At 30.8% G+C, this 15,000-nt stretch overlaps 3 protein-coding genes across 4 annotated transcripts; 1 reads left to right on the top strand and 2 right to left on the bottom strand.

Annotated features, from left to right (window-relative positions):
- The first annotated feature begins 1,831 nt into the window (after window positions 1-1,831).
- Window positions 1,832-3,518, top strand: LOC143907044 (uncharacterized). Its single transcript, XM_077423541.1, has 5 exons — window positions 1,832-1,917; window positions 2,248-2,457; window positions 2,569-2,673; window positions 2,871-3,162; window positions 3,359-3,518. The coding sequence occupies exons 1-5, from the start codon at window positions 1,836-1,838 to the stop codon at window positions 3,516-3,518; spliced, it is 849 nt and encodes a 282-aa protein (XP_077279667.1). The 5' UTR covers window positions 1,832-1,835.
- Window positions 3,519-3,683: 165 nt separating this feature from the next.
- LOC143907043 (uncharacterized) lies at window positions 3,684-9,107 on the bottom strand. 2 transcript variants are annotated; one of them, XM_077423539.1, is made up of 5 exons: window positions 8,979-9,107; window positions 7,005-7,386; window positions 5,544-5,805; window positions 4,836-4,982; window positions 3,684-4,698 (listed from the first exon to the last, which is right to left on the bottom strand). In XM_077423539.1, the coding sequence occupies exons 2-5, from the start codon at window positions 7,226-7,228 to the stop codon at window positions 4,336-4,338; spliced, it is 996 nt and encodes a 331-aa protein (XP_077279665.1). In that variant the 5' UTR covers window positions 7,229-7,386; window positions 8,979-9,107; the 3' UTR covers window positions 3,684-4,335. The 2 variants fall into 2 exon arrangements, with proteins under 2 accessions (XP_077279665.1, XP_077279666.1); XM_077423540.1 differs by lacking the exon at window positions 8,979-9,107 and adding an exon at window positions 7,453-7,648 and having other exon boundaries at window positions 7,005-7,365.
- A 95-nt stretch (window positions 9,108-9,202) lies between these two features.
- On the bottom strand, window positions 9,203-14,667 carry LOC143907045 (5'-deoxynucleotidase HDDC2). Its single transcript, XM_077423542.1, has 4 exons — window positions 14,317-14,667; window positions 12,604-12,728; window positions 12,269-12,437; window positions 9,203-12,163 (listed from the first exon to the last, which is right to left on the bottom strand). The coding sequence occupies exons 1-4, from the start codon at window positions 14,368-14,370 to the stop codon at window positions 11,933-11,935; spliced, it is 579 nt and encodes a 192-aa protein (XP_077279668.1). The 5' UTR covers window positions 14,371-14,667; the 3' UTR covers window positions 9,203-11,932.
- Between the last annotated feature and the right edge of the window lie 333 nt (window positions 14,668-15,000).

Raw genomic sequence — 15,000 nt, 5'->3', positions numbered from 1 at the left:
GCTATAATATAAATTCTATAGTTATTAGATATGAGAAGTTTAAGAAAAAATCATAAAAACATTCATACAGATTTCAATAATTAATCTATTATTACAAAAGTCACTTTATATTTGTTACCATATCTATTGTTAAAGAAACATTAAGCGAAAGTATAAATGATCAAACTGCTCTTATATTCTCTACCAATATTTTTTGTAATAATTTGTTCTAAAAAATGAATTTATATATCTCGTTGTCATAAACTGTCATTATAATCAGTAGCTTATCAAGTCCCATCTGAGTCGCATCTGAGGTAGGCTTGCCGAAGAAAGTGACTTGACTTCTAAGGTGGGGAGAAAGTGACCTAGAGAGGTCTGGGCTACGACATCGTCCTCGAATCTTTTCTTCTCAGTCTTCCGTAACGTATGATTGGGTGTGGAATACTCGTGATACCAAGTGAAAATATTTCGTGAGAAGTTAATTATTGCCATGCAAGCCATGTGATTAAAGGTATTTATATTTGTGACGTATAAATTTCGTGATTATTTTTTTTTGTAAATATACGAAGTAATTATAAAGAAATTCGTATACCTCGCTGTTTTTTTATATAAATTTCATAAATTTTTAAAATTGTAAAAATGTATTGTTTAACAACATAATATACTTTTTGTTAAAAAAATAAAAGATTTAATTAACGTATTAAATTTTAATTTAAAAGTTAATTTGAATTATACATTTTAAAATATAAACTAATATTAGGCTAATTAATCTTGATTTAATATGTCGACTATTTATTATTTCATTTTAATCTTTTAATATTAAATATTGCATGTGTGTGTGTGTCGCATTTTGCAAAATATTCTTATATAATTCTTATATATTTAATTAAAACAATCGATATGTTGCAATACACAGGCGTTACAATACATTACACTCCAATCGTAAACAGAAATTTTTAATGTATCTTGTGTCCATTAAAATTTCAAGGATAAACCCTGCCAGTCATTTCTGTAAATGAGGCTGATAAAAAAGATAATTGTTTCCGACAATCATTATACTAACTTCCTTAATTTCATTCATTACGTAATTACTGTTACAAACGCAATGAGACATAAATGAATTAAAAGTTCATGCTTTGATATGTAAAACATCAATTTTTCCGAAAAAAAAATTTCTCGAAATATTTAATGTATTTATATGCATAAATTTACCCCTAAAATATATATTATGCTAATAAAATATTATAATATTATTTTTGTAAATCAACGACTACAATGAGAAATTGAGAATCAATTAGAATCAGATAATCAGATGTAATATAAAAAGATTAATGCATCTCCTGTAAAAATTATTGCAATTTGAGTTGAAATGGAAGAATTCATTATATATATATATATATATATATATATATATATATATATATATAATAACACAATATTTCTTATTTTACAATACTTAATTTCCTTAACGCATATATAATGTTATATTTTAGTATCCAAATTTTCTTAAAAAGGCATATATTTGTATTTTCAAATAGTAAATACATACATTCTCTTACATGTATTATCTGAAAGTTACTTTTTTGTAAATTACGTCGTTACATCACATATGTATATGAGTGTGTAAAGAAATTTTCCAACGTACTCGTTTTACATCCGGATGTTTGCTATTTCAACATGCCACCGTAAACTTTCCTGGAGAAAGTCAGAGATACCGCCAACATTGATTCAGATGATAAAATGGAGTATCTTTATTTCGTTTACTTTACATTTCGTGGAAGGTTGAACGCCGGCCTTTCAGTTCCTGTATCTAAGATCTCATCTCTGTGCTGTATTTCTTCTTCGGTCTCAAAACCATGACGACGAGAAAGATAGCCGTGCAATTATATTCTTCAATTACGCTTATCACATTGATAGCAATCGTCAGCGTGCTATCAGGTACGTATTATAATTTATACATACGATATTTTTACAATTTATGTTAAGAAAGCAGAAGAGTAAGATTAATGTTATCTCTATAATCACTAAAATTTTTTTAGAAAAGTTAACGAGATCGATAAGAGCATGTACGAAGTGTATACTCTTACTCGTAATAATCTATTTTTTTCTAATGTCATCTTTAATTATTATTATGTAATTATATTACTATATTACATTCTTGTTATTAGATTATTAAATCTTTAATTATTAATCCAAATTATCAATCCAAATTACCCGATTGTGCGATTGAATTTTCTGATATACCTATAATCACTATAATTTTATTAGCTGTGCCATCATCATCTCAACCGAATATAACAACTGTTACAATGAATCATGGTCCATGGGCAGAGGTTCTCGAAAATTGGATCACCCTTCAATCCAACAATACTCGTGCCGCACGAGTAATAAAGATTGATGATAAGACTGTGACAGTGTCGACTAAAATCGCCGCATCAAATAAAAGAGACGTTTCTGAAACTGATCTTTACCTACTTGGTACGATTTATAAAAGATTTAAAAGAGACTTCATAATTTTTCAATCGTCAATAGAATTTATTTTTTATTAAAAGAATATAAGATTCAAGAATATTAAATTGAAATTTACAGGTGCCATTGAGAAATTGGTATACCGAGTGGACCACCTAGAAAAACGAGTAAGAAGAGCAGAAGAATTGTTATACTACGTTATTGCAGGAAACAATAAAATAAAAGGTAAAACTGCCTTACTATGAAAAAACTTATTGATTTCGATGTAAAATAAATGATTAATCAACCCATATTACATTTCTTCTTTCATACTACAAATATTCAGAAGACATTAATTGAAAGTTAAGAAAAAAAGACAAATTTGTTGTTTACCAACTTAATTTAATCGATATCGTTGTTTATTGTTGCTATCGGTTTTTCAGAACCTTGTCCTGCTAATTACACGAGAATGGGCCAAAACTGCTATCACTTCAGTAATCGTGATTTTAATTGGAAATCATCGGCCAGTCTCTGCCGCGGTATGGGTGGACACTTGGTCGAATTCAACACAATCGAAGAGAGCCAAGATGTAATCGCGGGTTTGATGTCGGACGCCAAATTGAAGGGCAAAAATTTCTGGACAGGTGGCTTAAATCCAGGACTTTTATGGATCTGGGCGAGCAGTGCTAGACCGGTTCACCAAGATACTAAACAACCCGTTATTGGTGATGGCAGGTCGGTATCGCTTTTGAATATAGCAACAGAATATTTTTGCATAGATAGAATAGGATTGTTAATGGCGTACATATATTAAAAGCCTTTATGTGTTCCACGATACGTGCCGATGTTGCAAAGCGCTCGTTAACAAGTAAATTATTACGCTCTGTTATGGTGAACCAATATTTGCATTATAAAATGTTTTCAATTACAGATGCTTGAAGTTAACTTTCAACGCATCGTCAAAAATTTACTCGTACAAAGGTGAAGATTGTGGCTCGAGGCAAAGATATATCTGCGAATTGACAGTCGATGATGAATCGGCAAACAGGATTGAAAGAACAGCACGATTATTGATTGATAAAAAAAATTAGACGCGTTTTAATGGCGGATGAAAACTGGATGACAAAACGAACACCGAGGAATTACTTTTATTTGTAAATGTGTATATCTTTAGTAATTTATATTATAAAAGTTTCATATTAAAATAGTACAATCATTTTTTTTTATATCAAAATAGTACAATCACATTTTTAATCATAAATGCAATATATTCTTAGATTGTTCTTGGTACTAACTGTGTGCAGATAATGTTTGTAGCAATTTTACATAAATTTAAACAAATTGACAGTTAATTATAAATTATATCACTTATAAATATTTTTTGTCACGAGCTGTTAATGTGATATGTAACCTTGATGTATTAAAAATTACTAAAGTTTTACTTCAAATTTCAGTCTACATATATATTTCCACTCATTCATTTCTATCTATATCTATTTCCATTTCAACACAGTGCTATACTAAATCACGAGAATGAAGATGAACTCGTTTTACGCTTTGTAATTATAACTCTATGTGGTTGTCAAATTAGTTTCTATTTATTTTTATTCCTATTCAAATATTTTAATTTTCTTAAAGAATATTGTCTAATTTCGAGTCTTGGTCGAATCTAAAGATTAGACTTAAAATAGAACAGAAAAAGATTAGAAGTAAAGAAATAAATAAATTATTTTGTAAACTTTTGCTTTTTTATTTTTGTTATCAGTCGTTACAATGACTGCTAATAACGACAAAATAATTTCTCTATATTCCTTTCATCTCTCATCCTTTTCTCTATTTTAAGTCTAATCTTTAGAATCGACAAATTATAGTCAATATCTTTCAAGAAATTTGTACGTGTCTTAGGTCTTAGGACATAATTATCTTTGCGGCGTGATGTGCCATCACCAGACTATGCTTGCCTACGTTCACTAAGGACAGAACATGGTCGGAACACGTCACTAAGCCGCCATTTTCGGTAATTAATTTTTTTGTAGCCGTTATATCATCGGGTTTCACACCGCGACAGCAATCGTCAATCACGGCTAATCGATAACCATACCACAAGCCATCCAAACAGGTTTGCTTCACACATACGTCATAGGCGATACCGCATACGTACAAGTGTGTGGCACCAGCGGCCGACAAAATTTTATTCAGCTCCGAGGAACCATCTGTATCTTTTTCGAACGCTGAATATGTCTCCTTCTCTGGGTGCTGACCTTTATATATCTTAAGTATAGAAAGGGAAAGAATGTATAAAAGTTAATATCAGTTTTGCTATGCGGTTCTAAACAATTAAAGAATCTTTAGTTAAATATGATAACACAGCTCTCTATTAACTTTTCTATATAAAATTGTTAAATTACCCGTTCGGAAGAAGGCAATACCAGTAGATCTTTATGAAGTTCAGCGCCCCAGGTGTTCATAACGCAATGCCTGGGCCAAAGTATTTGCGTTAAATGAGGTTGCAAGAAAACGACGGTGTCGAAGGGCTTTGCTATTTCCTTAGTGATCTATATTTCAGATTGTAGGATTACTTTAGATCTATTTCGGATTATAGGATTACAGGATAAATTTATCTCACAATCAGATAGGATTTATTGTTTAAAATCATAAAAAAACACTACGAACTTAAAAGTCTTAAACGTGTTAGCTAAACACAAAAATCCAGGTATTATCTAAAAAGAACTGTTTAAGAATTTGTTCAGATATCTGTTCAATTTAGATATCTGATGTATTTATATTATCCATATCCAGAGACAGTACGGATGTCTAAATGTTTTAATACATATATCCAGACAGTACGCATGTCTAAAAGATATAAAGACGACATCTTTTAGATATGCACACTGTCTGGGTAAAATGTTTTATGTATGACTACTTGTAAAAGTATAATATTTTATGAATAAGTAAGTATAATGTATGACTAAGGTATAATAATATTTGAAAAAAAAAGCAACGCAATTTCTAAAAAAGGAATATAACTAGAACACTCTCCAAAACATTCATCGTTTCATGATCCAAATTACTATGATAAACTGTTTTATTATCAGGCAGACATGTCGTCTAAATACCTTAGATTCCGGATGAAGTTCGCGCATCGCCAAATTGTCAAAGAAGCTGATGTGGTTCTCGGGATGCCAATCTTGCGAATATATCACTTTGTCCCAGCGACCATCCTTCAGAAGTCGATTAATCGGTTTTAACACTTCCAACCCCTCCTGCCCATAGCCGCATTTTCTAAGTGCCAACGTACCATCGATGAAATCGTTCTGTACATCGACGACTATCAAAACGTTGACGGGATTTATAGTCGCACGTATCCAATTACAACATCTGCAACCAGAAATTTGTTTATTGTGAAAAACAATTCGGATTTTATCTCTCTAGCAATTTGCTTTTAACCCGTTATTCGTAAACAAAAAAATTATTTTCTTGCCTGTAAAATTTAACAAATGGTTTGAAAAATAAAAATTATACACATACATTATTTTTAATTTAATTATTTTTAATTATATTATATTATATATCGACATATATTATATACATAAATAAATTCTATTCGCTAGCCGCTATTTATTGCAATATTTTATATGTCATACATGGTATTGACATCAAAATGCATATGATTTCTTTTTAAATAAGAAATAGGTAATTGAGATACTTGTTATATTTGTGTATTGTTGTTATATTGTTCACCTTGAACAAAATCAAACTTACATTTTGTGTGTGCGCGCTATTTTTTAAATGTATTTATTTGTACAAGATTTATTTTGTTCTTCTCTCATAATATTTTTAATTCTTCATTATTTACTTGATTCCAAATTAATTAAATATTGATAATATTGATAAATAATTGATAATATTGATAATTATCACTGTAATTGTCCAACAAGATATATTATTATAAAAGGAATATCTTTATTTATTCTATTCATGACGTTTTATCTTTCCTTTTCCGGTTGGATCGATATCGGTAGCTAAAGCATGTTGCATCACTTTGTATCTAAATTAATTTTTCGGAATAGCGAGATAAGATACTGAAAATTTCGACTAAAAAATTGAGTAATCCAATTTCGCGAAAAAGAATTAAAATCTCCGCGAAAATGAGTAAAGATAAAAAAGAGATTCAACTTATATAATGTATGTCTGAATGAGGTGTTTCCAGCTAATTGTTTTTAGCTAATTGCATTTATTTTTCAATTTAAATGTACACAAAAATTAATTATTTCTAAGTAAAGGGAAAGAGGCATTAATTATTTCTAATAAATTATTTCTTCTAATAAATTATTTTCGAAATTTCAAATACATATTTTTCCCTCTCAGAACGAAACGACGCTTCGACGCCGGAATTCGTGTCGCAAAAACATGAATCCTCGAAATAATATGCGCGAAGAAACCAATATTTTATTTATTTTCTATTTCTCTCTTTCATATATTTATGCGTTTTTTTTTCCTTAACTCTTCTGGCTTTTAACGCGTGTACGAAATTCATTCGATCAATTTCGACAGAAGAGTTTGCGCACACGCCTCACCTGTGCAATTCCTGGTCGTTCAATGCGCCGTCCGCATCTGCGTCGAACAGCTCGAAGACCTCTCGTGCCCTCCACTCGTGTTGCTCGACCTCGTCCGCGTCGAACAGCTGAGCACAAAGCGCCCGGAACTTCTCGTAGTCGAACGTCCCTTTAACTTCAACACCGAATCTCGACAGTATCGTTACCGAAGACGACCAAGGATCGTCGTTCGCCGGCTGCGCCATGCGTATACCACCACGTTGCTGTCTCGCGCGCGTCTCACTCTTGCGTTATTTACGTCGGCACGACGATCGCGCACGACTGTCGAGTGTCGCTCCGATTTTCGTATAGGCTCCGATTGTTACTTGTTCCGCCAGTATATCTGGAGCGGAAGTGTCCAAACCTGAGTTGACCAATCAGAAAATAATCTATACTAGTATTTGTATATACATGAGTATTTGTGCGTTACATGGACCGCTTCGTCCCGCGTCCGCTTCAGGTAGTCACTCGTAGTCAGGCAGACACGTAATATAATACGTCAATCAATACGATCGTCGTGATGCCGCCTTAACACGACGTGCAGTCGGTTACGAGCGAAAGAAAATTTTTTTTCAATACTTGTTACGAAGCCAGCTATTTCTGACGTATTCAAATCTAGAGGCATGCTAAAATTAAGATTATTTTAAATTTTATTATATTATTTTAAACTTAATTTTATACTCGTGACCTTTTTTTTTGCCATGTCTCTGATCTTTTCCATAGTCTCTTATCGATCTTACTTTTTACGATTCATATTTTTTAATCCATGAAGTTATACATCTTTATTCATCTTTATATTATGTTATGACGCCTTTTTTATATTATATATGTTGTTTACTTTTTTTAATTCTCATATTCTTTGTTTCAATTGTTGTGCTGAAGAAGACTGCTTAGTATTATACAGTCGAAAAACGTTCACGATGTTTCTTCTATCACTAAATAATAAATTATAGATTAATTTAACAGTACCATCTTTTATTGCGTGTATTTTGGCCTTTGACTTTCCTATATTATTTTTACATATAACGAGCGTGACCTATTTATTATTTAGAATTTTCCACATTAACTCACTCAGTTTACCTCGACTTATTTCTTCTTATTTCACAAAACACGTGAATACAAACTTTGACTGCGCCTACCTGCATCTACTCACTTACTGCTTTCTTGGACGAATAAATAAGCGCAGATAAGCGCAAGATTTGTATTCATATTTGTAAATATGTGATGTAAGGCGGCATATCCAGAAAGAAAGAGATAGATTGTGTAAAAGTAAACGAAACTAACGTAGAAAATTTTAAATAAATATTTGAATACCTATCACATCGTTATGCCTTTGAAAAAATGTACAACTGCTCCCTCAAAGGACGAAATAAGCGCAAAAATGATTAAGTGTATAATTCAATTAAATTTAATATAATTTTTGGACTGTACATTTTTAAATTGTTATACTAATAGTTTTTGGAGTTTCCTATAATAATATCATTAGAGAAAATATGTATATATATATATAAGTATATATACATATATAAGTACATATATATATATATGTACTTTTTAAATTAGACAAAATTTTTTATTAGGGTTTATATTTGCGTAACTATTCATTTTGAGAAGCGTTTAAAGCTTAATATTTTTTGTGCTTTTGAACAATAAAACTTTTAAGAGTCAATATTAACAGAATATTAATAAGATTTTATTTTATTAAATTTTTCAAACGTGTTGATTGGTTTATGGGACAAAAAAGCATTTAAAGAGCTCAATAGTTTTTGCGCTTTTGAATAATGAAACATTTAAATCAATACTTAATAGGATTTTATTTTATTAAATTTTCAAACGTATTGATTAACTATAGGATAAAAAATTTATCGAGTTTTCAAAAATTCTCCCCTATATAACCAATTAACAGATTTGAAAAATTTGTTGCATAAATGAAATAATTATATATTTGTCACTCACACACTTTAGGAAGATTTTAAAAACTGTTCGGACAACTGAAATAACGTTTATTGCTCGTAAATATCATTTATCGCTCGTAACAATTCAACTGTACGTAAAATGCAATTAAATTTATATAGATTTCTATAGGTAAATATGAAACGCAAACACTTTGTTAAGAAATTTGAAGACTACAACTTGACAATGATCGCGCGAATTTCGTTAATATATTTATATTACGGATATTTGGACTTTCATCCTTCTACGTAAATCTGAAATCTCGAGTACTCGCAAACTTGTCGCGTCGCGTAAAAGAGTCACGGTGCGGTCTCGCTTCGCATATACTTGGCGCGAAACACTACCGTGTCTCTTGATAAGATTCTGCTGAGTTGTAATACTTATATTAATATAAAATGCACGTGCATGATAACACTGATATTTAGTATAGTATTCTTTTCTAAAAATATTCAATGCTGAAGTGACTTAGGCTTAAACAACTCATACAATACCACGATAGCAAAAGATTATTCTTCAACACTACGGCAAATTCTCGCGTCATAACGATTACAGTCTACTTTTTGCTATTTAAAAATGACCTCTATAGTACCCGCCCTACCTTCATCCGGCTTCGATAATTATATATGTATATATAAAACACATATATGTACGACTTATATTGTGCGAAAACTATTCAATTCACTGTTTTCGAATTTCGTGTTTAAAATATAAATTATTTTATTTGTAAAGATCTTTTCAATATTCAATTTATGTCGATATTATGATGACACGTAATTCTTTTCATGCTGTGTATGACAAATTCTATTTAATACTAAAAGTATACATACCATTAAATTGTCACAATCAGCTCCATATTTTTGTTTATTATTGTTTTATTATTCTCTTGATTAATATAACACCAATGCGTTTGATTTTATAATTCATTTATTTTTATTATACAAAGAAAAAGTTTCAATATTTTGTGTTGCCACGTTCTTATCATCGTTAATTATTATGCAGATGGCAAAACTTAATCAGAATCCCATTATTATTCATTGAAAATAATTTTGCTGAATTATTTTTTTATAATCGTAAAAATTATCCGTAATAAATTACTTTGCTGCAAGAGAAAAATGTATTAAAAGTTGACTCAATTGCTATCAGTAATTTCACATTTGTATGATGAATAAATAAATATTGATATTTTCGATCATCGATATCAATAATATTAAATTGATTGTCATTGATAATAACGTTTGATAATAACGTGGTATTATATTTCCAGCTTTGCCATAAAATTGTATTTCAAGAATAGCAATCGGCACGCGATTCAAGTAGTGGAGAAGAAAAGAAACGGAATGTATAAAATTCACAAAAAGTTATTAAAATCTTGCCCAATTTCTTAAAAAAACATATTTTTTACTGTTATATCAAATAATAATTTAAACAATGATTGCGTTCGAATAGCATTAACGTAATAGCAATAATAATTTTGTACATAAAACAATTCTTAATTTTTCTCCATAAAAGTATAAAATATCTCAAGTTAAATATCTTTGCTATTTAAATTTAAAGTCACACATGTATATGTCTGCACAGCATACATGTATTTCGATTACTTTCTTTATAATGGTATCATCTTTTCTCTTGTTTAACAATTGTTAATTATTGTAAATCCTAATAAATTTCTTTTAGAAATTCATAATAATTTACAAGTAATGTACCCATGTCTTTTTTGTCATGTCTCATGTTTATTACGTACATTTATAGGTAAGGTAGTATATATAAATTTGACGCATTTGCAAGATGGAATCAATATTGTTACGCAAGGCAAACAAGCTATGTATATGTTATACGTAATATTAAAACAAAAACACTTAAGTAACGTAAAATATCGATGATTCGGATAAATGTAACAGTCCAATAATTATACTTTCATGCACGAACAAATTGATCTGATCATCCGATATAATATCAGACATATCACTTTACGTAAGATGTGTTCAATATCTTAACATTCATAAAATTGTGACTGGCAAAATTAAAAATGCAAAAAATGTTGTAGACACCAATATTACACAAATAACTGGTTAGAGATACATGATTTTAAAAACAATTTACTATTATATAGTTTATAAACATATAAACTATAAAAAATTATAAGTATACAATTTAATTTATTTCACATTAACTTGTTAAATGTAGGAAGGGACGAGAAAATAAATTATATACATTGTTTTGCACGAAACATATATTAAAACGCATTATTATATTCATGAACAAAATGAGAATTTCAAAAAATAACTAATCACATTAAAGCAACACAAAAGTGAAATGTCAACACAAAGTGAATTGTCAACAAATCGACAGGACTGAAAAATCGCTTACATACATTTTTTAAAATAAAAACGCAGCGCTTATACATATTTCTTCGTTGCCGTTAATTAAACCGCACATAAAAGTGCTTAAACTAATATCCATTCCTATAAGAAATATCTAAAGATAAACCTTCTTCTCTTTGTGAAATGTATGTAACGTTTAAAAAGTAATATTTGGTAAACACTTTACTGCATCGAAAATTAACTACGTTAAAATAAGCATAAATGAGATATGTAAAATATACGTTTATATTTTACACTCCACGATACTTTAGATAAGAAAATAATTAAAAGAAAACTATTAATTTGGTATGTAGAAAGACATCCAGAAATATGAAATTCATAAATTTCTTACCTACATGATCAATTCTCAGCGCAACGAACGATCAAATAACTTAAATCATGAATGACAGAATTTTAGATGCTTATTTTATACTACCTATATCAAAATCTTATGTATATTATTAAAATTACGTTTAATATTAATAGCCGTTGTTTCATACTGCGCGATATGGTAACCGTATATTAACGCTTAAAATATCATTTGAGCTATCTACAACCTTATTTTTCCAGGTTTTCGTCATTAAATTATTACTTTTGCTATTTTGAGATATTGATATTGCGACACAACTTGTCTCTCTCTTCGGTTATGTCAACGGCGATTTTATTAATAAAAGGATGTCTGATCTTGCCATTAATCGCGACGAAGAACTCATCCAGTTCTCCCGGAATGTTATCCCTTTTCTCGTATTCGTACGCTTGCATCAACAAGTCTAGTCTATCTAAGTCTTTTACGTACAGTGCTTCAGGAGATTCCTGTTTTTCATATTCCTAAACATTAAAGAGAAACAGGGAAAATATTAATATATATTAATGGCACAACGAAAAATTAGAATAACATAAGGATATTCGAAATATTTGTGGTATCTCTCTTACACGAAATATTTGTAGTATCTCAGGTCCCTTATCACCTAGCAGCTTGCAAATCTCCTCCATAGCTTCATCTTCCATTCTATGTTTTTCATCCGGTGGTATGCCACAGTAAGGTGTTATGTCTCCCACAATGCACTCGGCCAAATCATGAATTAACGTCATCTGCATTATTCTGCAAATCAAAAAATTATATTTTGCTAATTTTTTACCGTTTCTTGTAATATATATGTGTACGTATACGTATAGATATATCATTATCAAAATTAAATTATTCAACTTTAGAAAAGCGATTATAAAATTTCAAGTTATAAAAGAGTACTACAATAATAATTTCTCACTTGGTTTTGTCTAAATTTTCTTTTCCATCCACCAAAAATGACAACATCGCCATTCGATACATATGTCCCGCAATTGTTTCAGGATCAGGTATATTCCGTTTTACCCATCCCGTCCTTTTCATGTGCTGAAAAGAATAACAACAAAGTAAAAGTATATTAAATATCAATTTTTTCCACATTTTAAAGAAATATGTCTTTTGACATAAAAAAAAAGTTTTTAAAAGCAAAAAATATTACGTTACATTATTCGAGTCCTTTTGTTTCAGATAAAAATGATGGAGAAACTGATAGAGATTTCTAGGATATTAATTTTTTTCTTTATTTTTATGCATTCTCATTACTTAATTATTTTTCTAAGCTCTTAAAAATATGTCATAAAATTCAAAACCTGAAATAGAACCTTATATTCACATAAGTAGAGTCGGAAGTATATAAACAAAATCAATGGAATGCCGAATAATCAAAGACAGAGTTGATTCAGCAACGTATCTAATCTAACAATTCCATTCATTTAATCGCATTTGTCGCGATGCAAGTTAGCAAACAAAGAAAAATGCATCACAATTGAATCACGAAGTCAGTTATCAAAGCGTTCATTAGTCAGCATTATTACGCGAGCGTAAATAAACAGACTGAAGGAATGATAACCTTGAATTTATTAACGCTAACAAATAAACTAGGCTAATCGGTTAGAGACACGGTGATGACTGATAAGACTAGTCTTATCTCAAACATTTAAATTAAAAAAAAACGTTAAAAAAAACAATATTTTTCTCTATTTTTGACTTTACGTCGTACATTTATACTTCTAAAAAATTCTCAAGCTTGATATTGGAAAAGTGTTCAAAAGACATTCAATAATGACTTCTCGATGCATTTTTATCGTTCGAATAAAATAAAGGATATATGAAAAGGATCTTTGTTAATACTAACTTCAGCGTACAATACAATGAGCTACAAACTGAATTATCCTTGACGTTTTGTTCAAAGGTCAAATATGTATATACGTATATTTCATACAATTGTATTATATATTTATCTGTAAGGCCGAACATTAGCAATTTTATTTAGACTAGTATCTCAAATACCAACAATTATATATATAATAAATATATATATATATATTTATCTATCTATTTCTCTCTTTTAATAGTTACTTCTGTATTCCTGCTGCGACGACCCAGACCGAGAACACATCGAAACAGGAAAATACGAAATGACATTCTCGACACAATCAATTCCTGACAACCACCCAATTGTCAGAAAACAAATTATACCCTTCTCATTTAGCCATTTCAAATCTTCATCGAGAACGCCTTTGATCATGATACTTCAGAAAACAATGTTGACCATGTTGACACACAGTCATGTTAGGAGAAAAGAGAAAGGGGAATAATCTTATTGGGAGTGATCAAATGTCATCAAGCAGCAACATGAAAAACGTCTTCTTATAGTTCTTATGTAAGTATGTTTTATATATTTTCTTTCTTTCTTTCTTTCTTTTTTTTTTGCACACAGTACCATCCTTCTATTCTTTCCTGACTCTCTCCGTTATGATATTCTATTTCGGCGGAAGGAAATCAGAAATAACTGTACTGGCGAGAATGGCATTTTGCACAAGCATCGGTTTTGTCTAGTGACCGAAGGTCACTTGCGAAACGTATTAAATGTTGGGATTTGACAGCTGCGCGAGCGTATCGTTTCGGGATTTACCTTCAACCTGCCGACCAGCTCCATAAACTCCTGCAATCTCTTCGTGTCCTGCATCGCGATCGATTGGAATTCCCGTGACCGTCTTGTGCCCGTTCAGTCGTATACAGGGGATCGCTTTTGGTCGAACCCTGGCTACCACCGACAACTGCGCTACTCCCGCGAAGCGAACACGTTCACGACTGATGACCCACAGATGACTGATGACGACTGACGAGTGACGAAAAAAATCAAGCGGGAAGTGAACATGGTGGAAGTAATAAGGTGTGCTTATGCGCACGTTTCTTGCAATATATCCAATCACAGAACGTGACAGAAGTCCGCCATGTTTTTTTAATTTTGGTAGGAGATTCAAACAGAAACACACCGACACAAGAATCTGTAAGTATATGAGTTCAAAATGGACGATTTTTGTCACGATGCGCAGAACAGACGAAAATGTGTCCGCAATACGAGCACACCTTATTATTTCCACCATGCCACGGAGGTAAAGGAGTGAACCATGGTGAACCACCAATATCCATGGCGCCCATGGCGGGTATGTATCGACTATCGACTGGTATCGACTTTAAGGCCGGTATTCATAGTTCGTTAAGACCGGCTTAAGTTCAATCTTAAGATGTCATGAACCAATCACAAGAGCCGTATTAAGGCTGATTTATAGAGGCCGTAAAGGCCTTCACACAT

Source organism: Temnothorax americanus, unplaced genomic scaffold (assembly GCF_048541705.1).
Source record: "Temnothorax americanus isolate GAGA-0224 unplaced genomic scaffold, ASM4854170v1 Scaffold8, whole genome shotgun sequence".
In the NCBI taxonomy this organism is placed as follows: Eukaryota; Metazoa; Arthropoda; class Insecta; order Hymenoptera; family Formicidae; genus Temnothorax; species Temnothorax americanus.
The sequence above is the reverse complement of the archived record's forward strand: the minus strand, read 5'-3'. Positions and strand labels throughout refer to the sequence as shown.